The 25,118-nt window shown below is 54.4% G+C and overlaps 4 protein-coding genes across 8 annotated transcripts; 3 read left to right on the top strand and 1 right to left on the bottom strand.

Annotated features, from left to right (window-relative positions):
* The first annotated feature begins 2,944 nt into the window (after positions 1 to 2,944).
* Positions 2,945 to 7,094, top strand: VAMP8 (vesicle associated membrane protein 8). 2 transcript variants are annotated; one of them, XM_059893505.1, is made up of 3 exons: positions 2,945 to 3,137; positions 5,215 to 5,373; positions 6,643 to 7,094. In XM_059893505.1, exons 1-3 carry the CDS (start codon positions 2,973 to 2,975, stop codon positions 6,781 to 6,783), a joined length of 465 nt encoding a protein of 154 aa, XP_059749488.1. In that variant the 5' UTR covers positions 2,945 to 2,972; the 3' UTR covers positions 6,784 to 7,094. The 2 variants fall into 2 exon arrangements, with proteins under 2 accessions (XP_059749488.1, XP_059749489.1); XM_059893506.1 differs by lacking the exon at positions 2,945 to 3,137 and adding an exon at positions 3,779 to 3,892.
* A 1,951-nt stretch (positions 7,095 to 9,045) lies between these two features.
* Positions 9,046 to 16,045, top strand: VAMP5 (vesicle associated membrane protein 5). Its single transcript, XM_059893510.1, has 3 exons — positions 9,046 to 9,282; positions 14,985 to 15,122; positions 15,599 to 16,045. Exons 1-3 carry the CDS (start codon positions 9,280 to 9,282, stop codon positions 15,806 to 15,808), a joined length of 351 nt encoding a protein of 116 aa, XP_059749493.1. The 5' UTR covers positions 9,046 to 9,279; the 3' UTR covers positions 15,809 to 16,045.
* Positions 16,046 to 17,961: 1,916 nt separating this feature from the next.
* On the top strand, positions 17,962 to 20,180 carry RNF181 (ring finger protein 181). Of its 2 annotated transcripts, XM_059893507.1 has the most exons (5): positions 17,963 to 18,103; positions 19,090 to 19,220; positions 19,404 to 19,513; positions 19,695 to 19,769; positions 20,038 to 20,180. In XM_059893507.1, exons 1-5 carry the CDS (start codon positions 18,018 to 18,020, stop codon positions 20,095 to 20,097), a joined length of 462 nt encoding a protein of 153 aa, XP_059749490.1. In that variant the 5' UTR covers positions 17,963 to 18,017; the 3' UTR covers positions 20,098 to 20,180. The 2 variants fall into 2 exon arrangements, with proteins under 2 accessions (XP_059749491.1, XP_059749490.1); XM_059893508.1 differs by lacking the exon at positions 19,695 to 19,769 and having other exon boundaries at positions 17,962 to 18,103.
* A 686-nt stretch (positions 20,181 to 20,866) lies between these two features.
* Positions 20,867 to 25,102, bottom strand: TMEM150A (transmembrane protein 150A). Of its 3 annotated transcripts, XM_059893502.1 has the most exons (8): positions 24,997 to 25,102; positions 24,294 to 24,473; positions 23,805 to 23,852; positions 23,378 to 23,464; positions 22,671 to 22,738; positions 22,264 to 22,391; positions 21,870 to 22,047; positions 20,867 to 21,647 (listed from the first exon to the last, which is right to left on the bottom strand). In XM_059893502.1, exons 2-8 carry the CDS (start codon positions 24,458 to 24,460, stop codon positions 21,406 to 21,408), a joined length of 918 nt encoding a protein of 305 aa, XP_059749485.1. In that variant the 5' UTR covers positions 24,461 to 24,473; positions 24,997 to 25,102; the 3' UTR covers positions 20,867 to 21,405. The 3 variants fall into 3 exon arrangements, with proteins under 3 accessions (XP_059749485.1, XP_059749486.1, XP_059749484.1); XM_059893503.1 differs by lacking the exon at positions 23,805 to 23,852; XM_059893501.1 differs by lacking the exons at positions 23,805 to 23,852; positions 24,294 to 24,473; positions 24,997 to 25,102 and having other exon boundaries at positions 23,378 to 23,802.
* Positions 25,103 to 25,118: the final 16 nt, after the last annotated feature.

The following is a 25,118-nucleotide window of genomic DNA, read 5'->3' as shown; positions in this document are numbered from 1 at the left end:
GCCTCCTGAATGTACTTTCTTCTTGTTCGCTAGCCTTTTCCCTGAGAGGTACAGGAGTCAACTGCCCCCTTGGGCCATAAATGAGACTGGGATATATGCCAGTGTACCACAAAGTTTGCCTGGTTGCTTTGCAGGCTGTTCGTATTCCTCTTCCCCTATTTTCTCATTCCATTTGTTCTATTAGTCTCCTTTCTCATTTGTAATGTGCTTTAGCAGAAATATAGAAATATATACCCATACCATTTAATCCTGATAATAACCCCGCAAAATAGCTTTCATTCTTATTCCCATTTTGCAGATGAGGAAACCAAAACTCCCAGAGGGAAGCTTGCCTAAGACTGCACAACCAGGGAGCCATAGAGCTGGTGCCCAAATCTTCTGATCACGCAGGGACTGGGAACACTCTTCATCACACCCCAATTGCTTCTTTGGTTGCAACTCCTACCACGTAGCGTCTTTTCCTTACAAAGTGACTGACACTCCCCTTCTCCTGGGGTAGAGCCTTCCTTGACTGTAAAGGAATCAGTGACTTTTGTTCTCTTGTTCCCTGACCATTTCTGCTCATCGAGTATTGTTTGGTGCCTTACTGAATGTCTCACCTTGTGAGGGTGTTAGCCAGCTGGTCTTTTTTCCTTCTTCATTTTCTTCTTTTTTTGGCCACGCCTTGTGGCTTGTGGGATCTCCGTTCCCTGACCAGAGTTTGAACGTGGGCCACGGTAGTGAAAGCCCAGAATCCTAACCACTAGGCCAACAGGGAACTCCCAGATGGTCTTCTGACAAAGGGTAACATTGTAATGTTTGTACAGGTGAGGCCAAGCCTGCGGCAATTCTGTATGGTGAAGATGAGGACAGACAGGTCACAGGCCCAACTGTGGGCACTTGAGAATCTCCCTGATGGTTGCTGGGTCTAGGCCAAGGGTCATCTCCCTCAGGGACACCAGTGTATGTCCAAGGCTTGCAGTGGCATACCAGACCCCAGTAACTCCTCAACTGCTGTAACTGTCCTTCCCTCCCCGGGAATCCTCTGTCATTTCCTCCTGCTCCCCACAAACTTCCTACTCTGACCCTTTGTTTCTTGGCACCCCTCATGTTCCCTTAACCACCAATTCACTTAGCATCTGGAATCCTTAGTAATAGTAATCACAAAAGCCACCATTTACTGAGGGTTTTTAAAGTACCAGGCATAGACAATGGAGGTAACTGAGGCTTAGAGATGTTACGTAAATCTGTCCAACGTCACATAAATATTCAGGTACAGATCAGCATATCTAATAGAAATGTAATTTGAGCCACGTTGGTAATTAAAATTTTCTATTAGCCAAATTAAAAGAGAAAAGAAACAGGTGAAATTAATTTTATCAACATTTTTTTTTTTAATTTAACAATATATCCTAAGTGTCTATCAACAGACTAATGGATAAAGAAGACGTGGTATATACATATATACAATGGAATACTACTCAGCCATAAAATAGAGTGAAATTTTGCCATTTGCAACAACATGAGTGGACCTCAAGGGTATTATGCTTAGTGAAATAAGTCAGACAGAGGAAGACAAATACTGTATGACAGGGGTCCCCAACCCCCGGGCCTTGGACCGGTACCAGTCCACATCCTGTTAGGAACCGGGGTGCACCGCAGGAGGTGAGCGGCAGACAAGCGAGTGAAGCTTCATCTGCCGCTCCCCATCGCTCGCATCACCACCTGAACCATCCCTCCCACCCCCCAACCCCTGTCCGTTGAAAAATTGTCTTCCACGAAACCCGTCCCTGGTGCCAAAAAGGTTGGGGTCCCCTGCTGTATGATATCACTTACTTGTGGAATCTAAAAAATACAACAAAGTACTGAATATAACAAAAAAGAAGCAGACTCACAGATATAGAGGACGAACTTGTGGTTACCAGTGGGGAGAGCGAGGGGGAGTGGCAATTTAGGGGTAGGGGATTAAGAGGCGCAAGCTACTATGCATAAAATAAGCTAAAAGGATATATCATACAACCCAGGGAATATAGCCAGTATTTTATAATAGCTATAAATGGAGTATAACCTTTAAAAATTGTGAATCACTATAGTGTACACCTGTAACTTATATAATATTGTACATCAACTATAACTCAATAAAAAAATAAGGCACTTGGGAATTCCCTGGCAGTCCAGTGGTTAGGGCTCCGCGCTTCCACAGCAGGGGGCACGGATTCGATCCCTTGGGGGGGGGGGGGAACTAAGATCCCCGCATGCCGTGTGGCCGAAAAAATAAATAAAATAAAGCACGTTACACATTATTTTTTAAAAAGGGAAAAAAAAGATCCAAAACATTATTCCAATGTGTCATCAATATATAAAATTACTAAAGAGATATTTATAGTCTTTCTCTCATAATAAGCCTTTGAAATCTGCTGTGTGTTTTACTCTTACATCTCATCTCAGTTTAGACTAGCCACATATCAAATGTTCAACGGCCTTTTGTGGTCAGTGGCTACTGTACTGAACAATGAAAGTATAGATCAAGGATTCTGAGCCACCTCCACTTGGCTTCATTGTCGCCTTTCTAAGGATGGTGAGGAGACGGGCAGCCACATTCTCTGTGAAAGCAGGCTGATCCTATCCCCCAAAATTCAGGCCTAAAAAAGATAATAATCATCCAATTGGGAGTAAGATTTCATTATAAATGAGAATAAAGGGTCTCCAAATGCTACAGTGGTCCGAAATTTATTAGACTCTTTAAAAAAGCATTTGTCAGAGACGCTGACATTTCCCTCTTGGAACTGTTACTTCTTCTGGGATGGGACAGGAATGTTTGTTCCCTTCTGCACGTCCCTGCCATTGTTCTTCTATCTCCATAAACACTGTCCAGGAAGAGTGGATTTTCTCTGGCCTGGAGCCAGGTTGGTGGAAAAATCCTTTGCCCTGGGCCCTCTCTCTTGTCCATAGGGCAGTCGCATGACCCTTTCTGATGGGGCTCACCAACCGACATGGTGGCCTCGGAAGGGACGTGCAGGATTGTTGAACTCTGGAAGGAAAGGAGGGTTGGTGAGCCATCATTCCCTGATTTGAGCAGTGGGCAGCCCTTCGTTCCAGGCACTGTGCTAGGCACATGGCATGTGCTATCCTTTTACTCCTCACCACCACCCTATGAGGTAAGCATCAGCACCGGCAAAACCCAGGCAGGTGAAAAAGTTCACTCAGGGTGTGCAGCTTTCCAACACCAGAGCCCAGGATTACAGCATTCCAGACTTTGGGGGTTTCAATGCTTTCTCCACTAAAACGGACATGGGAACAAGGGTTGTCCAGCAAGAAGTGTTCATACGTGCGTTCTGTTTCCATGTGAACAAGGTCTGGCAGGGTGCTTAGGGTTGATTTCAGTCTCTAAGAATTGGGGGTGAGATACTCAGAACATAAAAAAAGGAGATGGGGGACTTCCCTGGCGGTCCAGTGGTTAAGTCTACGCGCTTCCACTGCAGGGGCCATGGGTTCCATCTCTGGTCAGGGAACTAAGACCCCCGGCATGCCGCGTGGTGCAGCCAAAAAAACATAATAATAATAATAATAAAAATTTAAAAAAGGAGTCGGCTGCCCTTTCTATATCAGGAAACCTAGGAGGACTGCTTGATCTTTCTTTTCTTGTTCCTGACAAGTTAGAAGGAATGTGGTGCCGGGGGGCCCTGTCGCTTTAAACCTAAGCCCTGGTTTCCCAGGAGACTTGGGAGAGCAGTGGAGAGTGCCCGCCTACCTGGGGAACCTGCGCGAGGTGTGGCCACAGAGGCTCTGGAAGCGAGGTGGGCGGGGGCGGGCTGAAAGTTGGACAAGCAGGAAGTGAACCGACGGCTGCCCGAGAGGAAACAGACTAGGCGAGAGTCCTGCTGCTGACAGGCCCGAGCCGCTCGGAAACATGGTGAGAGAGCTGGAAACTAAGAAGGGGCTGATTTCACGAGCAGCCAGAGGGGGCTGGGGGCTGGGGATCAGCAAAGGAAAGCTGGTGGCAAAATCTGAGGGCTGGGCCAGCGCTGACTGTGACCTCTGTTCTTTGACAGCTGGGCTGCAAATAGGTCTAAGCTGCCTGGGCGGGTGTTCCTGCTCCTTCTCTGCTCCCTCCCTCCCCTGAGCCCTGAGCTGGCCTGGAGTGGAGCTGCGGTGGGAGTGGGAGATCCTAATTCATCTCCTCATCCAGCCCTCCGGCCCTTCGGGTGCTGTGACATTCCTGGGCAGTGCCGCTGCTGTTCCCGGCGCAGATTCCAGCCCAGCGGCAGGAATCCCGCTCTGCCTCTCACTTTATCCCTGTACAGAAACCCAAAGAATTTGTCTCTCCGTCGAGTCCAAGGAATCTGCCCCCTCTCCATAAACATGAGGAAGAGAGCTGAGGGTTTGTAAAAAAAAAAAAGTCAGAAGTTGGTTCTCTGTGATAATCTAGTTTGGACCCATGCCCCTGGCTTGTGTCTGGAAGTCCAGTGGGTCAGGGAGGGAGGAGCTTAGCCGTGTTTTTCCCTCCCTGTTCAAAAACCTTATCAGAAAGCCTGAGGATGAGGCATCAGCCAGGGAGGACTTGCCCTCCATTACCCCCAACACCCAGGCTGCTGTTTGTATATTTCATACTTGCTTAAGCAGGCAATGGCGTGGTGCCTTCGCGCGGTGCTTAGTGGTGGGGAAAGCAGAAGTTTGTGGCCCAACGGCTGTCTCTCGTGGGGCCTTGTGAGGGACTTGGAGCCTGGTTGCCGGGGCTCAGGCTGCCCAGGAGGCCGGAGCAGCTCTCCAGCTGCTGTCTTGAAGAGAGGGCGGGTTAGGCTAGGGGAGGGTGATCTGCGGGGGAGCGGGGCACAGGCATTTTTAATGAGGACCGGTGGGATCTGGGAATTCATAGGTAACGGTGGGGCTGTGCCTTGTGAGGTGCTGGCTCAGCGGTCTCCTCTGACCCTCTCTGAGGAACAAGGAAGCAGTGGAGAGGGCTTTGGGAGCGTGCTTCTCGTCCTCTCACGTGCCCTGAGAACCCACAAAGAAGTTGGATCCAGTCTGTCTCCTAGCATGACTCTCACCATCTGGGGCTTAAAAATGCATTTGTTTTTGATTACACAAGTACTACAGGAAAACATTCTCTTTGCAAACAGTTCGAGCATTACAAAAAGCTAAAGTCCACCTTAGGCCTCCCCCTCCTCTGGCCTCTGAGGCTGAGTCTCAGTCCCTCCGGCCCTCGGCCTAATTAACCCCTGTGTGGCTGCCCAGGAGGAGGCCAGTGGTGGTGGAGGAGATGACCGTGTGCGAAACCTGCGGAGTGAAGTGGAGGGAGTCAAGAATATTATGACCCAGAATGTGGAGCGGATCCTGGCCCGGGGAGAAAACTTGGACCATCTCCGTAACAAGACAGAGGATCTGGAAGCCACAGTGAGATGATGGGGAGCCCAGTGGGGGCCAGGGGAAGAGGGGGAAGGAGGATTATTGGGGGCTTGGTGGTCTTGGTGGCAGAATGATCAGGAGGGAAGTCTGCCTTTTTACCTGCGTTGGGAATTGATGTGAGCTGAATCCCCACTTCTGATTCTGCTCTACTCCACTGATTGGTACTGGAGTCCAGGGAATGGGTTCAGGGACTGGGGCTGGGGATGTGGGGGTGGACCCACGGAGACATTTTGTGAGACAGATAGATGGCTCAGTCAGCCTGTGCTTTCTTAGGCTTCTCTCCTATGAAATCAACTTTCCCTTTGAAGGCTGCCCTTGACAATCATTTGGACCTGGCCTCCCCAGGACAAAAATATTGGCTCCAGAAAATCCTCTTAGGGCCTTTGGCCTTCCCCAGGAGTTATTAGGCAGGGGGTGGAAAACTGTTAGAGTCTTGCTGAGCCAGCTTTAAAAAGAAGCTGGGAAGAGGAGTAAAAGTCTTTGATCCCAGGATCCTCTGCTGGCTGAATGCTGGAATAATATCTCCCACACATCTTGTTAGATCTCATTCTTCTCCCCCTCCAGCCAGAGGCTGAAGCCAGCTGTTCAGGGAGGGAGTAACTCTAAAGTTCAACAGAGGACTGGAGACTAAGATTCCATGTCCATGGTGAGAGACTGGCCATGGCTTTCTGAGTCCTGTGTGTAATCTTGAACATAGCTCATTTGACTCCCTGGGACTTAGTGTTTCTTTCCACAGCCCAATCTGGGAAGCATGGCGCAGGGAAACAATTTCTGCAATTCAGGTTGGGAGAGGAAGAGCATTTTCCCTCAGTTCCAACCCCGATACTGCCCTGGCCCCTCCTCCAGCTTCAGCAGTCCTCATGTGGCCAGGAGTTATGGAACCAGGGAAATGTGTCCACCTGGAGCCTGTACCCCTCAGCCCCAGTGTCTGCCCTCCCAAGGGTGGGTTGTGCTGCCAGTGTCACAACCCTGGGTGTGGGCACGCGTCAGAGGCCCCTCAGTGTGCATGGCAGTGCAGGGGTAAGAAGAGAAGGGGGCAGGCAGGGGACCAGAGGGAGCCCAAGAATTCTAAATTTGAATTGGTTCACCAGATGGTTGTGAAGGTACATTTGTCAAGGTAGGACAGAACTAACTATTTTATTTAGCAGTCTGTTACCTCAACTTAGCACTTAAATGTTTAGATGTATGGAATGTGGGTCTCGGTATGCTCATTCCAGTGGCAGGAGGCACTGGGTGACTCTGCCTTATCCCCAACAGTCCGAGCACTTCAAGACCACATCGCAGAAGGTGGCTCGGAAGTTCTGGTGGAAGAATGTGAAGATGATCGTCCTCATCTGCGTGATAGTTTTTATCATCGTCCTCTTCATCGTGCTCTTTGCCACGGGTGCCATCCCTTAAGTAACTTAGGGAACCCCTCCCACCCTGCCCTCTTCTTCGGGGGCAACCTTCCATAGTGGGTGCCAAGAGGGGCCCTCCCTCCTGTCCTTCTCCACAGGGAACGCTGCTCCATCCTCCCGCCCCTCACTCTGAGGCCCCTCTACCACACTGTCTGCCCCAGGGAGCACCTTGGTCCCCAGAAGGAGAGAGCTGGACTGTGGCTGTGTTTCAGGTGTTCTCAGAGTTGGTTGGAGAGACCCAGAAGGGCCAGCACATGGCTGGGAAACTGATGGAACTGAGGGTGGCCAGTGGGCAATAAAGACCTTTCAGTATCCCTGTGCATGTGAGGTACTTTCTCCCTTTCCATTTTGCCTTTGGCCCTTCCATTTCTTTTCTCCCCAAGGATGCCCTCTGGCAGAGATCCTCCCATTGGAGGCCCAAGCTGTTGGAGGGGTGGAGAGCATATGTTTGGAGAAAAAAGATGGAAACTCTCTGTCTTTATCTCCCCTTGTTCCATCATTGTCACCGGTCTCAAGAACAGGAATTTTCTGGAAGTCTTGGTGTATGGAAAATTCAAAACCTTCCCAGCATTTTAGGGTAGTATGTAAGACTCTCAAGTATCCCCTCTGGGTCTTGCCATTTCCTTTATTAGTTTTCTGCTGGAAGTGTTAGCCGAGACATGAAGCCTACCTGGGCAGAGCATTTAGGAATCTGGTTAAGGGCCTCCCACCCCTCCCATCATTGCCGTTTCTCTTTGGTGGCCCTGTTGTAGTCTTAGAGTGAGGGGGTTAGAGGAACTGAACTGCTTTTCCTTCTCTTGTGGTTCTGCGAGTTCTATTTGTCTTTTGTCTGCCCCTGTCCTTCTGGAACTTAGCAGGGCCTCTGGGTCTCAGCTGTCCTGAGGGGCTGAGCATCTCTCACCCGTATCTCGTGGCTGGGCACAGTCAGTGTCACAGGACAGGGCCTATGGCCTTCCTTCCTCTCCATGGACAATGGACCTCTCTGTCTTTGAGCCTCCCTCCTCTCCACCAGGTTCCACCATCATTGTCAATCTTTCCAGTGCCCAGTGCGCCTTGGTTTGGGGGAAGGGTTCACGTCATCTCTGTCCCTATTTCCCCCATAGGCTTTCCAGAATTGAAAAGAACCTGATTTGGGGAGGGAGTCTGGAAGGGGCCGGGTTGGGAAACAGGACTGGGGACTAGTACTGGCAAGTCAGGTTCTAGAATCATGCTCCGGGGACTTCCCTGGTGGTCCAGTGGTTAAGACTCCACACTTCCAATGCAGGGGACGTGGGTTTGATCCCTGGTTGAGGAATTAGGATCCCACATGCCGTGCAGCGCAGCCAAAAAAAAAAAAATAGAACCATGCCCTGAAAACTAGGAAGGGAGGAAAGCACAGAAGAGACCCTGGGGGCAGACTTTGTCAGGATCCTGTCCATCCTCTCTCTTCTCAGTCCACTCCTAGACTCGAGGTCCAAGCAACTGGGGTGATTGGGACCTAGTCTGTCCAGGCTGGGGGTGGGGTCTGTGCTCACATGGGGGTCAACGTGGGAGAGGGAAGCCCCCAACCCCCTTCCCCCAGAGGGGCCACCTTTGAGATGTTGGGATGGTATGGGGTGGGGTAGAGAACAGGTGGCTGGTGGCTTCTCTGTAGCAGTGAAAGGGCAGGCTGAGGATGGATAGATTCAGCTCAGGGAGGCTCTGGACAGAAGGTTAGACACACCAGCCTCCCTAATCCTCCAGCTGAGGAAGGGGGTCATATCAGGACAGGCCTGCACTTGCCCACGTGGTGAAGGGGAAAGAAAGAAAAAGCTAGAGCTAGCACCTTCTCCACGGGGGTCTGTTTTCTCTTTTAATTGAGGTAAAATTCACAAAACATACAATTGACCGTTTTAAAATGTACCCTCCAGTGGCAGGTAGTGCACTCATGATATTTATTGTGAATAAACTTTATTTAGTTTCAGAACTTTGGTGTGGTCGGTTTTTGATTATGGGTGAGTTGCACTCACCCAGGTGGCAAAGACCCTGTCCAGCTGTTCACTGCGTTTCCTGCGCCTAGCACAGTGCAGGACAATGGCGCTCCTACAGGAGCTTGTTGAATGAATAAATGATTCCTCCCCAGATCAACCCGGTCTACCTGAGCTTGGATGCCGTTCCAGAGAGGATTCCCTGAGCCCGTTCCAGAGCCCACTCCACTGGGACCATTTCAGAGACTGGGGTCCCGAGCTGTAGACCAGGCACCAGGCTGATTGGGCGGAGGTCCCACTTCACCAGGCTGGGCAGTCATCCCGAGCCGGGCGCCGGCGGCCCGGGGAGAGGTGCCGAACCGGGATCCCGGGAGCCATCGCCGGCCGCTTCCGACTTGACTGATTTGACTTGGTTTCGGTCGCCGCTCCCAGAAGGCGCGCCCCCCGCCCCCGCCAGGCAGGCCCCGCCCCGCCCTCCGCTTCCTCCCAGCTCCCTGGCACTGGGGCCGCTCGGGCAGAGGAACCGGAGCGGCGAGGCAGCGGCGGCGGCGATGGTGAGGGCCCGGGGCGGGGGGCAGAGGGCGTGGGTGGGGGGAGGTGCGAGGCGGGAGTCCGAAGTCCAAGGGCGGGGGCGTCCTTCGGAACGGCGCCCGGGAGCAGGACCGGGGCCGGACCCTCGGCTCGCCGCGCGCATCGCGGGAGGGAAAGGGCGCCTGTGCGAGGGTCCCGGCTGCCCCGCGCCGAGTGAGCGGGACTCCGGCTTCCCACTTGCCGGGGCCAAGCGGTTACGAGCACCGGCTTCGGAGTCAGACTCCGGGCTGAGATCCTGGTGGTGGCCACTTACCCGCTCTGTGACCCCGGGCAAGTCACTTAGCTTCCCTGAGCCTCTTTTTCCGCATCGTGAAGTGGGGTCAGCGATACCCGCCTTGCTGGGTCCTTAGGAGGTTAGAGGAGATACAATGGCAGAGACCTGCCTGGCCCTCAAAACCTGCTCCTGAGAAGTGGTGGGTAATATGGTGACCTCTTCAGCCCTTCCTGGAGCTGTGAGGAGCCAAGTCTGGCCCAGGGGTTGGAAACCTGAGCCGATGGGGTGGTAGAGGCCAGCCCTGTGGCAGGGTGTTGGAGGGCAAACTCCTTCCCCTGGGGACAGAGAAAGAAAGATGTTTACTATAAAAGTTCCACTGAAGTTATCAGTGTGGCATAGCCTGACTGCCTTCTAACCCGTACCTAGCGACACATTCTTGAGTTGAGTCATCCCCCACTCCTGCTGTAGACTCTGGCCTCTGTCCCCACTTGTCATTTCCAAGGCAAAGGTGTCAGGAGCAGTTGGTGCCAGTCGCTTCTCCTCTCCCCTGGAACTCCTGGGAAGTTGTGCCCGGCAGGAAGCAGGCTCGGTGCTTTAAGATTCTGCCATGGAGGGACTTTCCTGGGGATCCAGTGGTTAAAACTCTGCCCTGCCAATGCAGGGGGCACAGGTTCGATCCTTGGTCAGGGAACTAAGATCCCACATGGCACAGCCAAAAAGAGAAAAAAAAAAAAGATACTGCCAAAAAAAAAAAAAAGATTCCGCCATGGAGAAGCCAGCAGAGGTGTGATGGATGTGGATGTGGCCTGGCTGGGGGTCGAGATGCCTGGATGGCCTCATCTCCAGGGAACTGGAGGCAGGAAGAGGAAGCGGGGCAGGAAGGTAGCACTGAGCTCTAAGGCCAGGCCAGGAAACTGAGGGAGGCCCAGGGAATGGGATGGAGCCCAGAGCCCACTTCCCAGCGGGCAGAGCAAGGAATCAGGCAGGGTTAGGTTGGGCTTGTGGCTGGCCCTTAGCACTTGGTGAGAAGAGGAAACTCTTGAAATGAAGGCTGAGGCTGTGATAATTTACTGGGGGGTGCTGGGAAACTCTGGGACTCTCACAGGTTCATCTGAGGCAAATAGTGGATCTGAGCCTGGGGATTGATCTCTCTCTCCCAACCATCTCCTAGCCCCTTCCCTCTGTTTTTTCTCTTATTGCTGCCCCTTTGTCCACCCCTAGCGCTTTCCCTTCCTTCTTCCCATCCGCCTTCCCTACCTGGTCCTTCTTGCTTTCCCTTCTTTTCTCCTCTTTTCTGATTCATTCAGTTAACAAGTGTTTCTTGGGCATTTCCTTTGTGCCAGTCATGGTGACTGGTATAGGGGATAGAGTAGGAACAAAATAGTGATGGGAAAGATAGAAATTGAATGGGTAATGAATTCATTCATCTTGTAGATGGTCCTCACTCATGCTCTGTGCAAAGAATTTGGGTTTTGAGCCACAGGCCTCCCTCATATGCACACAAGTTGAGCTGGCAGCATCAAACTTGGTGAGTCTTTAGCCAGCCAGCTAAAGCATTTGACTTCCCTTTACCCGCATCCAGTTTAACACAGGGGTTAAGAGTGTGATCCTTGGAGACTAAGTTTGTTCAACTCCCAGATCTTCTACTCACTGGCTCTGTGACCTTGGATGGGTGATTTAACCCCTCCGAGCCTCAGTTTCTTATAAAACTGGGATGAGAGTACTTTCCTCAGTGGATTGTAGTGAGGCTTAAATGAGATAAAGTGAACAAAGAGCTAGCAGCACAGTTCTCAGCTCAGAGTATGTGCCCATTGAGTGGGAGCTATTATTACTGTCAAGAGGTAAAACCTTCTCAACAGCCTGCAGCGCCTGATGGAAATAAACTAGATATAGGTTATCAAAGGCCCATGTCAAGTTTTATATTTAGGTTAGAAACGATTAAGTGCACAAGGTGGCAACAGGGAAGAGCTTGCTTGGCTGTGTATTTCGTAAAAATATTTAAGAGGTTTTATTGACCACAGGTGTGGTTCCTGGGATCTGACAGCTAAAAAAAAACCTAGGGAAACTTGGGCTACCGCAATAATAGCTATTATTTATTGAGCATTTTAGTATGTGTCAGGACTTGTGCTAAGCACTTTATTTATAACATGCCACATGCCTTAGCTAATGTTATGGGAGATATTATTGTCACCACTTTATAGATGAGGAAGCGGAGGGGTCAGAAAGGTCATATCCCCAGTCTTTAGTCACTCAGCTGGTGAGTGGCAGAGGCAGGATTTGAAGGAACCCAGGGCTGTAACGCAGAGCCCGGCTCTTAGGCTCTGAGCTCAGGCGAGCGCTGACCCAGGAAGGAGGTGATACACCAGGTCGCTGCCCGGGTCCCTCTGAAGATGACAACAGTGACAGCTGGGATAGGGTTTCGTAGGCACTAATCAGGAAAGAGGGGAGACAGCAGAGTTTGGACAGGGAGGTTTTTGAGAGCTTTCTTTTCAGAGGAACCAGCTGTATTTGGCCTGGAAAAACCCGAGGAGAGATTCGAGAATTGAAGGAGGCATATTCTGCGCACCGGGTAACAGTCTGTCAATTTCCTGTGTAACTACCACCCTCCGTCTGCCAAAAATGCTGCCCCTACCCAAGCTCGGAAGTGCTTCTCACCCTCCCTTCCTCTCTCACCCACCCTTCCTCTCTTGCCCTCCGTTCCTCCCGGCCCCCCAGCCTGGGGACCTCTTCACATACCCTTGCTGATAGCACTTCTACATGCCTTCTGGTGTCCTCTGGCCTGAGTTATCTCACTTTCGTTCATGCCAGTCTACCACCAACAGAGAAAGTCTCCTGAAGCCCCTCCAGGCTCAGAAACCTACACAAACTCTTGATCCATCCCTCCCTCCACGGGAGCTTCCTCTTCTTGACTTTTACCCTCTGCCAGATCCGTCACTGTCCAGAGTGTGTCTCTGTTTGCCTGTGGCAGTAGTCTCCACCACATGCCGCCACCGCCCCCCCCCCTTCCCCCCCGCCCCGTCCATCTCGGTTCTCAGGAATCACCTGTCTGTGGGCGGCTCAACACTCGCTATTTGTATCTCATGGGGTAAACTCATTACTCTTCTGTAACTGTATCATACACACCTCTTTCCCCCAGCCTATAGCGATCTTTTCAAGAACCGGCCCAACTCATTCAGAAAATATTTTCCACGCGTTCACGGTGTGCCAGGCACTATGTTGAGTTCTATGTGGCAGGATGCAGCGTGGCCGCCCTCCGGTCTTTTACCTCCTTCCACACCCCGCAGTTCTTTATTTGAATCACCGTGCCAGCAGAGACCCGTGCATACAGTGTCCTTTTTCCTCTGGTTGAGGAGGGCTAGAGACTTGAGCCTCAGCCCTCTGTGTTCCCTGGTGCGAATGTGTTCTTTTAGGCCTGGGCCCATCTGGGCTCCGGACAGGCCTGGCTTCGCAGTGGGGGAAGGAGGCTACAGCTTGCAGTGGGAGGCACAGCCAGCTGTCCTGAAGAATGTGACCCAACATCACCCCATGTTGGAGAATAAGATAACAACAGCTGTAGCATTTAGATTAGAAAAAATGATATGTAACATCCCACCAATCTCTAGCAGTGATTCTCATTTTTGAATCTTGGTCCATTCCCAGGTTTTTGCCTTGGACTGTTTGAATGTGAGAGACTCCAAGTAATGGAGACTTGTTGAATAATTTAGTCATAATAATAGTGGTGATGGTGGTTGACTCAGGAAAATTCAAGAGATGAGTACAAATTCCCTGCTTTCTTCATAATGCTTCCTTGTTCCCCAGCTACTGCTTCCCCCAGCCCATGAGTGTACCGCCCTGTCGTGGTTTGCCGGCCCCCTCTGGAAATGGGTTGCTTTTCTAGCTCATGAGTAAATATTGACCTACTTGGGTTTCAGATGCCTGCCCCTTGAAACTCCAGCTGGGCTAGATAAACACACTGGGATAACAAACTTGAGAATGACAGTTGCATTTGGATAAGTTATAATGCGATTGGCTCACTCATTGAGTCCTTGCGGATGGTCAGCATTGTGGTGGCCTCCTGGGCCTCCAGGCTGGTGGCAGACAAAGGCAGGGCACTGGCCCCTGCCCTCCCCCTGGGAGCTTATGGTCCAGTTGGGGAGATAGGATTCATATACTGGGAATGCTTGGAGGTTACATGCAAGGCAGCTGCAGGGATCCAGAACGGGGATTCTTGGCTGAGTAGGAGGTGGCCCTCTGTGACCACCAGATCCCTTCCCTTTCTCTGGTTTTAAGTGGAATTCAGTCAAGTGCCAAAATGTCTGCTGCAGACAATGGGCAATATAGTCTGGCAGGAAAGGGAGCTTGGCCCATGCTCTGTGAGGAGGAGATGAGAACAGGGTTGGGCTCTGGGGGACAGGGCTGGGGGAGGGAGTTCCTGTGGTTTGTTAATCCGCTGGGATTCATCTCCTGACATGTCCCTGGACCTCCAGCTCTTACCAGGGCCTCCTGCCCTGGGTCTCTCCCAGTTGCATGTATCCAAAGCCCAGTTTCTTTCTTGCTTGTGATCCCTGTGTTCTTCCTCTTCCTGGCCTCTCCCCCAGCTTGGACCCTGCATCTCCCTTCCCAGTCCTCTGAAATGAGCTGGGTTCTTTTGTCAGGTGAGGCTGCTGCCCAGGCTGGGAAATCCAAGAGCTGGTCTCTCCTGTGTGAGTTGGATCCCAGTGAAGATCCTGGCTAGCTGGAAAGCTGGAGGCCAGAGGCCAGGAAGGCCGAGGCTCCCAGGCAGACAGCGAATCGACTTTGAGCATTGATGTGGGAGCAGGGTCAGGCCAGGAGGCAGAACTGGCCTGACCAGTCAGAGGCTGGAGGAGGGAGGGGAGCGAGATCTGATCTCAGTTTGTGTGTGTGTGTGTGTGTGTGTGTGTGTGTGTGTGTGTGTGTCTGTGGGGTTAGGCAGAGGCTATAACGTGTGGTGGTCCAAAATTATCCCTCTAGCTCCGTGGGCTGGATCTCCTCCCTGTCTGGCTCTGGCCAAGCAGCTTGGTTCTGTGTTCTTTGCTGCCTCCTTAGGCCAGTGGGAAGCCACAGGCAGGTGCACAGTAGGTTGAGGCCATCCTGGAGCAGGTGAGCCAAGCGTCTGCTTTGTGGGAGGGTGGGTCCTGGGAAGGTCCCATCCTCAGGCATCTTAGAGGAAGCTGAGATGCTGGAAGTCAAGGCCGACCTAGGACCTGCCTTGATGGGCAAAGGGAGGAGCCAAAGGTGAGCCGTACACACCCAAGAGGCCAGCCCTTCCCTCCGCACATATCAGACCCTTGCATGAAAGGCGCTGTTCCCCTTACTCATACAAGTGCATGCGCGCGCAGATGCACACACGCGTGTGCTTGTGCAGTGGGGCAAGGAGGCCTCTAGGTCTCAGGACCAGATGAGGGTCAGGTGGGGGCCTCGTGTAGCCCTGACCTTGGGCTTGGTGTCCAGGCAGGGAAAGAGCTGGAGCGGTGCCAGCGGCAGGCGGATGAGGTGACAGAAATCATGCTCAACAACTTCGACAAGGTCCTGGAGCGCGACGGGAAGCTGGCGGAGCTGGAACAGCGTTCAGACCAACTCCTGGACATGGTGTGAGGCCTGCAGAAGCAGGGAGGGGGAGGGAGAGGCTAGGAGGGGCCCTCAGGGGGAGCTCTCAGGCTGTGCTCAGGGTCTCCTGGCCATTAGTAGGGCCTGAGGCTCACCCAAGGGCCGGTGTGGGGACCGTGGGTTTCTTGAAGCATCCCTAGCTTAGCTATGCAGTGGGTGGGGAGGTCTCATGAAGTACGAAGGCCTTGGTTTGAAGCTGTGGATCTTCCTACAGGTTGAAGACTGGCATTGTTAACTTGGGGTGAGCCTGTAGGGCTGTGAGTCAAGGGCTACACCAGTGTGGGAGACCAGGAGTCAGGCTGGGAGGATCCCAGGGCAGGCTGCGTAGAGAAAGGGAGCTGACAGGATGGGGAGGCTGCGGGAGGATACTAGGCCTTGCCGGGGCTGGGTTGGAAGGAGCTGGTCCAGGGCTCTGGGGAAACCACTAACTCCTACCCTGTGTCTGGGGGTGTCCACAGAGCTCCGCCTTCAGCAAGACAACCAAGACTCTGGCCCAGAAGAAGCGCTGGGAGAATGTCCGTTGCCGGATCTACTTGGGGCTGGTAGTAGGCGGTGGTCTGCTCATCCTCCTGATTGTGTTGCTGGCCATGTTTCTCCCACAAAGCAGCAAGGGCAGCAGTGCCCCACAGGCCCAGGATGCAGGCGCTGCCTCAGGGCCTGGGGAATGACACAGTTGGGCCTGGAAAAGAGGCCGAATAGCCACACTGGTCGGTTCTGGTCTTCAGAGAACCCTGGAGTTTGCTCCCTTCTGAGCCACCCCAGTGAGCGTGGAAGGGCAGCACCAATTTGTGCACCTTTGTTACTTCCTATCACACCAGAGACTGGCCCTTGAGGGCAACCTGCTGCGCTGGCCATGCCAGGGCAGCCCCACGTGGAGCTTAGTAAAAGCTGCTGTTGGGTTAAAAGCTGCTGTTTGGTTAAAAACTGGTGTATGTGTGTATGTGTGTGTTTGAAGGTCTTCAGAAAACAGAAAAAAGTCCCAAAGGACTCCAGCCTTGGGAGGTGGCCCTTCCCCCTTCTCAACTTGATCCAACCCTACAGACAGATCCTTCTGGGGTGCAGGTGTAAAGACACAACAGCCCCCAAACCAGACCCTTCAACCAGTGCCCTCCAAGTCTGTTTCCCTGAGAATGAAATCTGTTATTTTTCTGAGTCTTGCGATGTTCAGAGGACCCATGGGACTCCAGATAGGATGACAAAGAGGAAAGCACTTCCAAGATCTTTATATCACAAGGTTCTCACCTTCAGAGAGACTTCTCCCCTTGAGCACCTCTGCTCCAATTTCTCCCTCAAGCTTTACGCCAGATCACAGGTGGGGTAGGTGGCAGGAAAGGGAAAGGGCTTCCTTCTATGGTGCTGTAATGCAGAGTCACAAAGTTTGCCCTGTGGGAAAGAATTGGGGCTTTTCAAAGGGCCAGGGAGGCAGTGCCTTCAGGGCACCAAGTAAGATGGTTGGGTAAAGGCTGGGGAAGAAGGAAAGGCCCTACCAAGACCTGGGAAACAGGGCAGCCGCTGCCTGAACTCCTTAACTGCATGTCAAAGTGGGTGGGAAGGGGAATTCAGGGTCAAGTGTGCAACAGAAACAGTTCCTTGTTAGGTGGAGTGAGGGCTACTGACGGAGAAACAAGAACAAACCATCGAGTTGTGTGGAGCTGTACCCGCACAGAGCGTGTTACTTTTGCTAGGCTCACCACCATCTGCCTTTCCTGGGGAAGATGGAGGCAAGCACCCGGTGCTGCACTTAGGTGTGCAACACCACTAAGAGGCCCTGTGAATGTGGACTTGGGCTTTACATATGTAACAGGGGATAATGATACTAGTTCCCAGGATGATTGTGAAGAGTATTTATACCCTATGTACAATATCTCTCAATGTAATGGTTCTAGATGCCAACTAAATGCTAGCTATCATCCAAATCATTTAGTGCAGTCGTTCTCAACCTTGCCTCACATCAGAATCACCGGTAGAACTTATTAAAAAAGTACCACTCCCAGGCCTAGATCAGTTAAATCAGAATCTTTGAGGCTAAGTATCAGACACGGTTTTTTTGTTTTTTTCCCTAAAGCTGCAACCCCTCCTCTTCGTCTCTCTCCAGGAGATTCATGGGTAGCCGGGGATGCAAACCACTTATTTAATTCAAGCCACTGGTTTTACAGAAGCTAGGGGAGAAGTTGAGCAATGGGCTAAAGGTCACACACATAGTTCCATGAGCTGGTAAGGCCCCAGATTCCCCTGCAGGGATCGTCTTCCTCTCGGTTGGGGAGGCTGCCCCAGCCTTTATTATTGTGCCTAACACAGAAGAAATGAGCAGGAAATTTTTGTTTGTTTTGCGGGAGTCGTGGAGGAGTGAAGCGCCAAGTCCTGAACAAACTAACGTGCAGAAGTGCCCGGCGAGGCCGCGACAGAGCAGCGGGAAGCACCCTGACACCAGGCCTCCCTAGGCTCGCAGAACCATGATCCCTGGGCCAGGGCCTCCCTCTCTCTCTCAGAGACACCTCTGACATCTGTCCTGCCGAGACTCTCTGAGCCACAGAGCGGATGGAGGACCCCTACAGCCCAGACCCTTGGTTTTTCAGGGCTCTAGGGACGCGATCCACACGTCACTCCCATGAACCTACCCTAGGCCGGGACTGCAAATCGAAAGTTTTCTGACCAGCCCCGGCCCCTGCCATTGGCTTCAGCCTTTGGTCACCTGACTTAATCGAGCCAATGAAAGGTGATAAAATCAATACTTCCGCTTTCCCTGAGGCGAAAGAGCCACTGTGCCCGCCTTTCGGATGCTATGATTGGTCACCCTCCCTCAACTCGCCAGCTTATTGGCCAGCACCGCTAGGCTGAGGTCTAGCGGGGTCTGAGGGCTGTGTCAGGCCCGCTGCCATGGCGTCTTATTTCGATGAACACGACTGCGAGCCGTTGCACCCCGAGCAGGATGCCCGAACCAACATGCTGCTGGAGCTCGCAAGGTGGGTGCGCGGGGCTGGGAGGTAGGGCTCACGCAGCAGGTTTCTGGGCTGAAGCTGGCTGGAGAAGGCGGATTATCTGGGGCAGTAGATTCAGAGGAGGACGGATAATCAGGAGAGTTAGTTCCACAGTGAGATTCGGGGGAAGTCGATAATTTGGATCGTCCTTGGAGGGGCCCGGGCAAGGGGGTTCTGGAAAAGACGAGCTGGAGAGTCGGGGGAGTCGGGGCCGGAGGGCAGTGGGCTCTAGGAGGTACTGGAGTAGGCGGGTCATGGGGGCGGGGTAGGGGCCCTGTGGCTGTGAGTAGGCATATTCGTTAGGAACCCCAAGCATGGAAGCCACACTGCCACTTGGAATCTGGCTTTACCAGGTCATTCCTGCGTGGCCTGGGTAACTTCTCTGAGCTGCTGCCTCATGTGTAAAATGCGAATAAACAGCCTGCGTGCTTGGGGTTGTCTGATGGCAGCTGTAAGCCATTTCCCACTGTGCTTTTTATGTAGTGAGCACTACTGAGGGGTAGCTATTAGTACTAGTAGCTGGGCAGAGTATTTATCTGTTAATGCTTAGTGGACTGTGGGGGCAATGAGAAAATATGGGTTTTTTTGTTTTTTGTGTTTTGGTTGTGCTGGGTCTTCGTTGCTTCACACGGGCTTTCTCTAGCTGCAGCGAGCGGGGGCTACTCTTCGTTGCGGTGTGTGGGCTTCTCATTGCAATGGCTTCTCTTGTTGCGGAGCATGGGCTCTAGGTGCGAGGGCTTCAGTAGTTTGCAGCACGCAGGCTTAGTAGTTGTGGCACGCGGGCTCTAGAGCGCGGGCTCAGTAGTTGTGGTGCACAGGCTTAGTTCCCCTTCAGCATGTGGGATCTTCCTGGACCAGGGATCAAACCCGTGTCCCCTGCATAGGCAGGTGGATTCTTAACCGCTGGACCACCAGGGAAGCCCCAAAAGTATGATTTTTCTTTGGTTCTAACCTTGGATTCTTCTTCCCAGGTCCCTTTTCAATAGGATGGACTTCGAAGACTTGGGGTTGGTAGTAGATTGGGATCACCACCTGCCTCCACCTGCTGCCAAGACTGCAGTTGAGAACCTCCCCAGGACAGTCATCAGGGGCTCTCAGGCTGGTGAGAACACTAATTCTTTCCACGATTTGGGTCAGGTCTGCCAGACCCACCCCCTCTGGAAGCCAGACTATGGTCTGGCCCTTCAGTTTTCCAGGCCAGGTTGGGGCAAGAAGTGTCCTTCAGGAGTGGGAGCTGGGAGGTAGGGCCGATAGCAGCTCTCCTGATTAGCACTCCCTCCTCAAGAGCTCAAGTGCCCCGTGTGTCTTTTGGAATTTGAGGAGGAGGAGACTGCCATTGAGATGCCTTGCCATCACCTCTTCCACTCCAACTGCATTCTGCCCTGGCTGAGCAAGGTACTGCTTCCTTTTTCCCAGCCCTCACCCTGCCCTGGGCCCAGTTCTCAAGCCGCTTTGTTTATGGACTACTGGGGGGATCAGAGACGGGAGAGGGGTAGGGGTGGGATTTGGGAGCTGGAGACGGTTTTTAGCTTATCAAGACCAGACCTGGGCTCGTACACTGCACTGCTTTTCCCAGACAAATTCCTGCCCCCTGTGCCGCCACGAGCTGCCCACTGATGATGACACTTATGAGGAGTATAGACGAGATAAGGTAGGGGGCTGGGTAAGTGGAGTGGGTGGTAACGGGGCTCCCTGAGTCCGTCCTTGAAGCTCTCGTTCCCCACCTCAGCAGGCCTGAGTAGGCCTCATGGTCCCTGACTCTGGCGGCCTTCCCAGTGATCTTAGCGAGGGGCAAGAGGCTTGGCATCGCAGGTGCCCAGGGCCCGAAAACAGTGAGCCAGCCCCACGGTGGCTGCTCTGTCCCTTCACCCACAGGCCTCGGGGTACGGCCCCTGCCCAGCGTGCCCTCTTTTCTTCAGGCTCGCAAGCAGCAGCAGAAGCACCGACTCGAGAACCTCCATGGAGCCATGTACACATGAGGTGGCTGGGACCGCACGCCAGCCCTCCTCCTCCACACCTTCCTCTTCTGCCTCGAATTCTCATTAAAGGTTTCTTTACCCATCTTGCCGCTCCATTGCTCACAGGCCTGGGCAGGGACTCTGTACCCTCTAGTGGGTCTCTGCTGCTATGGGGGAAGGTGGTCCTGAACCGTAGAAGGTACCAGGCTGTGTATCCCTCTTTGCCAAAGCCTGCTGGCCTCAGGGCAGTAGGGCCCAGGTCAAGAACCTGGCCACCAACCGGACCAGCCAGGGCTTGGGCCTCTGTGTCTGTGGTTGGAAAGCAAAATGCGTCAGGGTCTGGCACCCAGTAGTTACTTAAAAATGGTAAAGAAAAACTAGCCCATCTCTCTCCCTCCCCCTGCAATCTTTAGTCAACCTTAGAATCCCAGGGGCTTTCTTTAGCTTCACTGCAAAGATTGCTTCTAACAAACATTTTCAAGTTATTCTCTGTATCCTCCCTTCCTCATATCCCTGAGTGTGGAATCAAACTTCAAACCAGACTCTGAGCAGGACAGGAAGTGTGAAATGATCGAGTCGGCTCTTTAGACTGTTTAAAGGCCCAGAAAGGGCCTTCAAGCCCTTGCCGGGTATTTGGATAGCGCTTGGCATCCTTTGTTTTTGGCAGTCCTGCTCTCAAAGAGCAGCGGGCGCTCAGGACCCTCCCTGGGGGCAGAGGCTTTCTCCCATCCTTTGCCTAGGGAAAGCCAGGATCAGGCCCTCTCCGACTCTCCAGAACAGACTACAAACATGCAAATTAGAATTCTTTTAATAGATATATATATAAAAAAAAGTACTAAAATACCGACGTGGTTCTGCTGTGTTATTTGCCCTAAAGAAAGGGACAGAGTGAAGAATCCCAGTGCAGCTCAGCGGGCCCAGAAGTAGGCCTTCCCACAGACTAAGGAGTGCTCACCCCCGCCCCCAGACTGCTGTCCCTCTTGCTGTTCCCAGCCCCCAATTCCTGCAGCAGGAAACCCCAGTGGTCTGGCCTTGGCACCGGGGGAGTAGAAGGCACCTGAAGGGCTGGCTGGGTGAATGAGGATACGTGACCTTTAAAACATAAAAATAACACTGTGGTGTGGGGAGCAGGCTGTGCGCAGCTTGGGCAGCTGCCAGGGCCCGCTCCTGTATGGCACAGGTGGGTGTGGGATGGCCACTCCCCCAGGAGCGAGGAAGCCTCTGTTCCAACACAATACTTTCTCAAAATCGTTTTTTGGTACAAAATAAACGCAAAGGAGATACGCGGTGGGGAGCTGCGGAGGCCGGGCCAGCCACCCTCCCCAGGCCTCAGATCATGGCGACGCTCTCAGGGGCACAGTTGAGGTGTGTGGAGGTGCTGCTGCTTCCGGACGACTTGCAGGCCCGGCCGGGGGCAGGCTGCAGCGCGGCCACCAGCGTCTCCGAGGACACTGCCCCGAACTCATAGCTGAAGGTGCCGTAGAAGACGAGGATGTCGATGACAAACACCCACTCGCACAGGGCTGCCCCGTGCTGCAGCTGAGAGCTCTCGTGGATGAAGAAGACCCCGCCTGGGATGGGGCTAAGGAGACGTTCAGTAGGATGGGCGGGAGCCTCGCGACACCCTTTCTGCCTTCCCGGATATGCGGCTAGGCTGGGGCAGAGGACCAGGCCTCACCTCTCGGGGAGAGGGGGGCAGAAGACCACCCTGGGTGGGGGCGGATCCCCATCTTGGGTGGGATAGGGCCTGGGCTACAGGAGGAGCTCCTGGCCGCCCTGTCCTGGAAGGATACTGAGGATCAGAGAGATAAAGGCGATGGCTGCCAGCACGATCCGCAGGTAGGCCACAGCCAGGTCCTGGGGGGCAGTGGCCCCGTGGTAGGAGAGGGCACAGTGCAGGCAGACAAAGAGCAGCCCGGCAGTGAAGGCCACGCCGGTTCCGACGTAGTGCAGAGACTTAGCGTGATCCACCTGGGCCCGGAGAGAGGGGCTGACCCGTGAAGCAGCCCCCCTCCACCCCCCTCCGTCCCTCCCTCCCGGGCTTTTCCCCTCCCGGGCCCTGTTCTTCCCACCCCCAACCTTGAGGGGCAGACCCCGCAGCCTGGGTCCACCCTCGGGAAACTGAGGGCCCCTGCCGAAAGCCTGGCCCCCTTCGGGGAAGTTCAAGAGGTGGGCAGGCGGGCGCACCTGGAAGTTGCCCACCACCACCAGGCCCGCAGCGTTGGTGCAGCCTGTGATGAGCGTTGTGGTGTTGACCCAGGAATGACGGCTCTGCTCCAGGAGCTGCCCGTAGCGCAGGAGGCAGATCAGGGCCACTGGGGGAGGAGGGCACAGGTGGTGCCAGCTCTGGCCCTGGCCCAGCCCAGCCCAGCGAGCCCACCAGCTTCCCCCAGATACTCTGAGGGCAGGAAGTGAACGGACAGGCGGGTGGTGTGCCCTACCAGCGTGGCTGTGTACGAGTCAGCCTTGGGCCTTCGAGGAACGGAAGGGAAGTAGGCGGCTCGAGGCCAGGGCTTCCTGGGCCTCTGTGGGGAGCGGGTGTGAGGGCAGGCGGGACTGAGCGGGGCGGTGGTCAGGCCGAGGGCACAACTCACCCATGAAAGCACCCACGTTGCCAATGAGGCTGAAGAGGCAGCTCTCTGGGGGGTATGTGCCACACTTGCTGAGAGGAGGGGGCGAGGACAGAGTGAGGGGTGGCAGGAGCACCGGAAGGCCCCATTCTGGCCCGCCCGCTCTCCCTTGCCTTATCTGTGCCTGTTCCTTAGCAGGCAAGCCCGAATGATGAGAAGGGCCCGTGCCCCTCACAAACATTTGGCCCTAGGCTGGCCGCACCTCCCCCCAGGGCAGAGCTGGTGTGCGTGCTGGGGTAGGCGATGCCCAGGATTGCTCAGCAGACCCCGAGGCTCTTGGACGCCCTGAGACTGTCAAGGCCTGCAGGGGGTCTGGCTTCCCTTAAGCCAGAACTTGGGCTGGGCAAACAGAGCTTGAACTTAAATCCAGGTGCCTCCACTTACTAGCTGAGAGACCTGGATGGATGACATAGCTCTGTCTCACTTTCCTTGCCTATAAAATGGTGAAAACGACAGCTGCCTTAGTGCTAGAAGAATTAAATGCCGCTACGCATGTAAAGCATTCAGCACAGGGTCCGGTACATAGTAATTGGTAAGTAATATTGTAATTAAGTGCTCTTAGTGGAATTATTATTCCTGAGACCCAAGGACAGGCCTTTGCTGGGGGGGGCTTAGTTGGGAGTCTAGCAGGGCCTTGGGTCTCTGTGACCTGCGCGGTTTCTAGGCCTTACCTGATGAGGGGGACATCGTCCAGGGTGCAGCAGGTCTTGGGGCCCCCTTGCTCAGTGGGGTCAGGAGAGCAGGATTCGTTGTAGGACCTGGCAGGCAGGACAGAGAGTAGCCTGGGGGAAAGGGGTTCCCCCAGGCCCTTGGCCTGTAGCCTCAGGCCTCTCGGAGACCACCCTCCCAGACCTCCCTTGGCAGGGGCAGAAGAGCCCACTTCCCAGGGCCCCCCTAGGACAGAAGCCAAAGGGGCGAATGACGGTGGGAAGCAGGTAGGTGGGCACGAAGCCATGCCTGGGGAGGGGCAGGCGCTGCCAATGTCAGAGAAGAGCAGTGAGGCCCAGTGTCTCCATCTGGCTCGAGGCAGCCCCGGCCCCAGAGGGAACAGAGATGAAGGGAGCTTTAGAGTGAGGCTGTCTGCAGAGTGCGCCATACCAGTTCTCCACGGGGCACACGTGGTGGTTCATCACGGCCATGGCATACCTGCGGGAGCACAACGGTCACCCCGCCCCATGGTGCACCCAGCTTTCTCCCACTGACTCTTTTCCTTTGATTCTGCCCCCATTCAGCCTCATTGTCCTTTCCGGGGACTCAAGTTGGGGTGGCCCTGCAGCTTGACACTACTCTAGAACCCACAGCCTAGTCCCAAGCTAGAGGACCTCTGGAAGTTGCCCTGGCTAGAAGTGTGTCTGTCAGGGCCACCCTGCTGGACAGCAGTGGTGCCAGCTTGTCCCAAGGGGCTGTGTGCCCAGGCACCAGGCCAGGCTTTGCAGACAGCCAGAGTGACCCAGGGTACCACCCTGGAGCCTGCAACAGGACAAGGGACTTTGTGTGTGCCATCAGGCTCCTGTTGGGTCCTGTCCCTCCTCAGCCTGGGTCCACTTTGTCCCCTAGTTGCCTACCCCCATCCCCCTCTTTACTCACACAGTCCATAGGCCAGTGATGGAGAATGCTGACAGGCTGACAGGAAGGAGGATCCAGGCGGTCATGAGGGAGGGGAGCCAGGGTGGTGGTGGTGTGGGGGGAGGACAAGAGGTAGGTGGGGAAGAGGGGGTGGACCCAGCTACCTTAAGGTACTTCGCCAAAACCATCAGCTGCCCGGGCCTGGTGGAGAGAGACAGGTCAAAGTCCAGGGTCTAGTGACTGGCCAAAGCCGGTGCGGGGGAGAGGAAGGTGGTCAACACCAGAGGCAGGGCTCCCGCTGCGGCTCTGAGCGCCCACACTTCGGGCTGAGCCCCCGCCGCAACGTGGACACCCTCCGGCATCCACCGGGGGCCTCCGCGTTCCACCCAGATGTTCAGAAACGCCGCGGGGCCCTAACATCCAGAAAGGGAGCCACTCTCCCTGGCCTGAGGGTCCCGGGCTGGGAGAGGGGCTGGAGTCAGGACAGTCCAGGGGGCCACGCCAAGGAAAGCCTGGGAGGGGATCCGGGGCTGGGTGGAGAGGCGGCCGGGGGCAGGCAGCCACCTGACCACCAGCGCCGCGGGGAAGGGGCGGGTTCACGCGGGAAGCTCAGCCCGGCCCGCTCCCGCCCGCGTGGGCGCCCGGAGCCCAAGGTCCGCGAGGCCCCGGGATCCGGGGACCCGCGCCTCCGCAGGTCCGGGGGACGAAGGGGCCCAATACGCACCTCCCCGGAGCGCCCCGCCGCCGCCGCCACCGCGTCTGCTCGGCCCCCGCGTGGCGCCGTCCCCGGCTGCGGCCCTCGGAGCTGCCCTGAATGATTTAAAGGGCCGAGCAGCCCCTCCCCCG

This window comes from Balaenoptera ricei, chromosome 13, assembly GCF_028023285.1.
Source record: "Balaenoptera ricei isolate mBalRic1 chromosome 13, mBalRic1.hap2, whole genome shotgun sequence".
Taxonomy (NCBI): Eukaryota; Metazoa; Chordata; class Mammalia; order Artiodactyla; family Balaenopteridae; genus Balaenoptera; species Balaenoptera ricei.
This window is presented reverse-complemented; position numbering and strand designations above follow the sequence as displayed.

Excerpts from the sequence above, each read along its gene's own strand:
- RNF181 (XM_059893507.1), top strand. The coding sequence starts at position 18,018 with ATGGCGTCTTATTTCGATGAACACGACTGCGAGCCGTTGCACCCCGAG. Across the intron at positions 18,104-19,089 it reads ATGCTGCTGGAGCTCGCAAG|GTCCCTTTTCAATAGGATGG; the intron begins GTGGGTGCGCGG and ends TCTTCTTCCCAG. Across the intron at positions 19,770-20,037 it reads AGGAGTATAGACGAGATAAG|GCTCGCAAGCAGCAGCAGAA; the intron begins GTAGGGGGCTGG and ends TCTTTTCTTCAG.
- VAMP8 (XM_059893505.1), top strand. The coding sequence starts at position 2,973 with ATGGTGGCCTCGGAAGGGACGTGCAGGATTGTTGAACTCTGGAAGGAA. Across the intron at positions 3,138-5,214 it reads CCTCACCACCACCCTATGAG|GAGGAGGCCAGTGGTGGTGG; the intron begins GTAAGCATCAGC and ends GTGGCTGCCCAG. Across the intron at positions 5,374-6,642 it reads CAGAGGATCTGGAAGCCACA|TCCGAGCACTTCAAGACCAC; the intron begins GTGAGATGATGG and ends TATCCCCAACAG.
- VAMP5 (XM_059893510.1), top strand. Across the intron at positions 15,123-15,598 it reads CAGACCAACTCCTGGACATG|AGCTCCGCCTTCAGCAAGAC; the intron begins GTGTGAGGCCTG and ends GGGTGTCCACAG.
- TMEM150A (XM_059893501.1), bottom strand. The coding sequence starts at position 23,802 with ATGGCGCACTCTGCAGACAGCCTCACTCTAAAGCTCCCTTCATCTCTG. Across the intron at positions 22,739-23,377 it reads GACGATGTCCCCCTCATCAG|CAAGTGTGGCACATACCCCC; the intron begins GTAAGGCCTAGA and ends CCCTCCTCTCAG. Across the intron at positions 22,392-22,670 it reads CAACGTGGGTGCTTTCATGG|TGGCCCTGATCTGCCTCCTG; the intron begins GTGAGTTGTGCC and ends CTCCTCCCCCAG.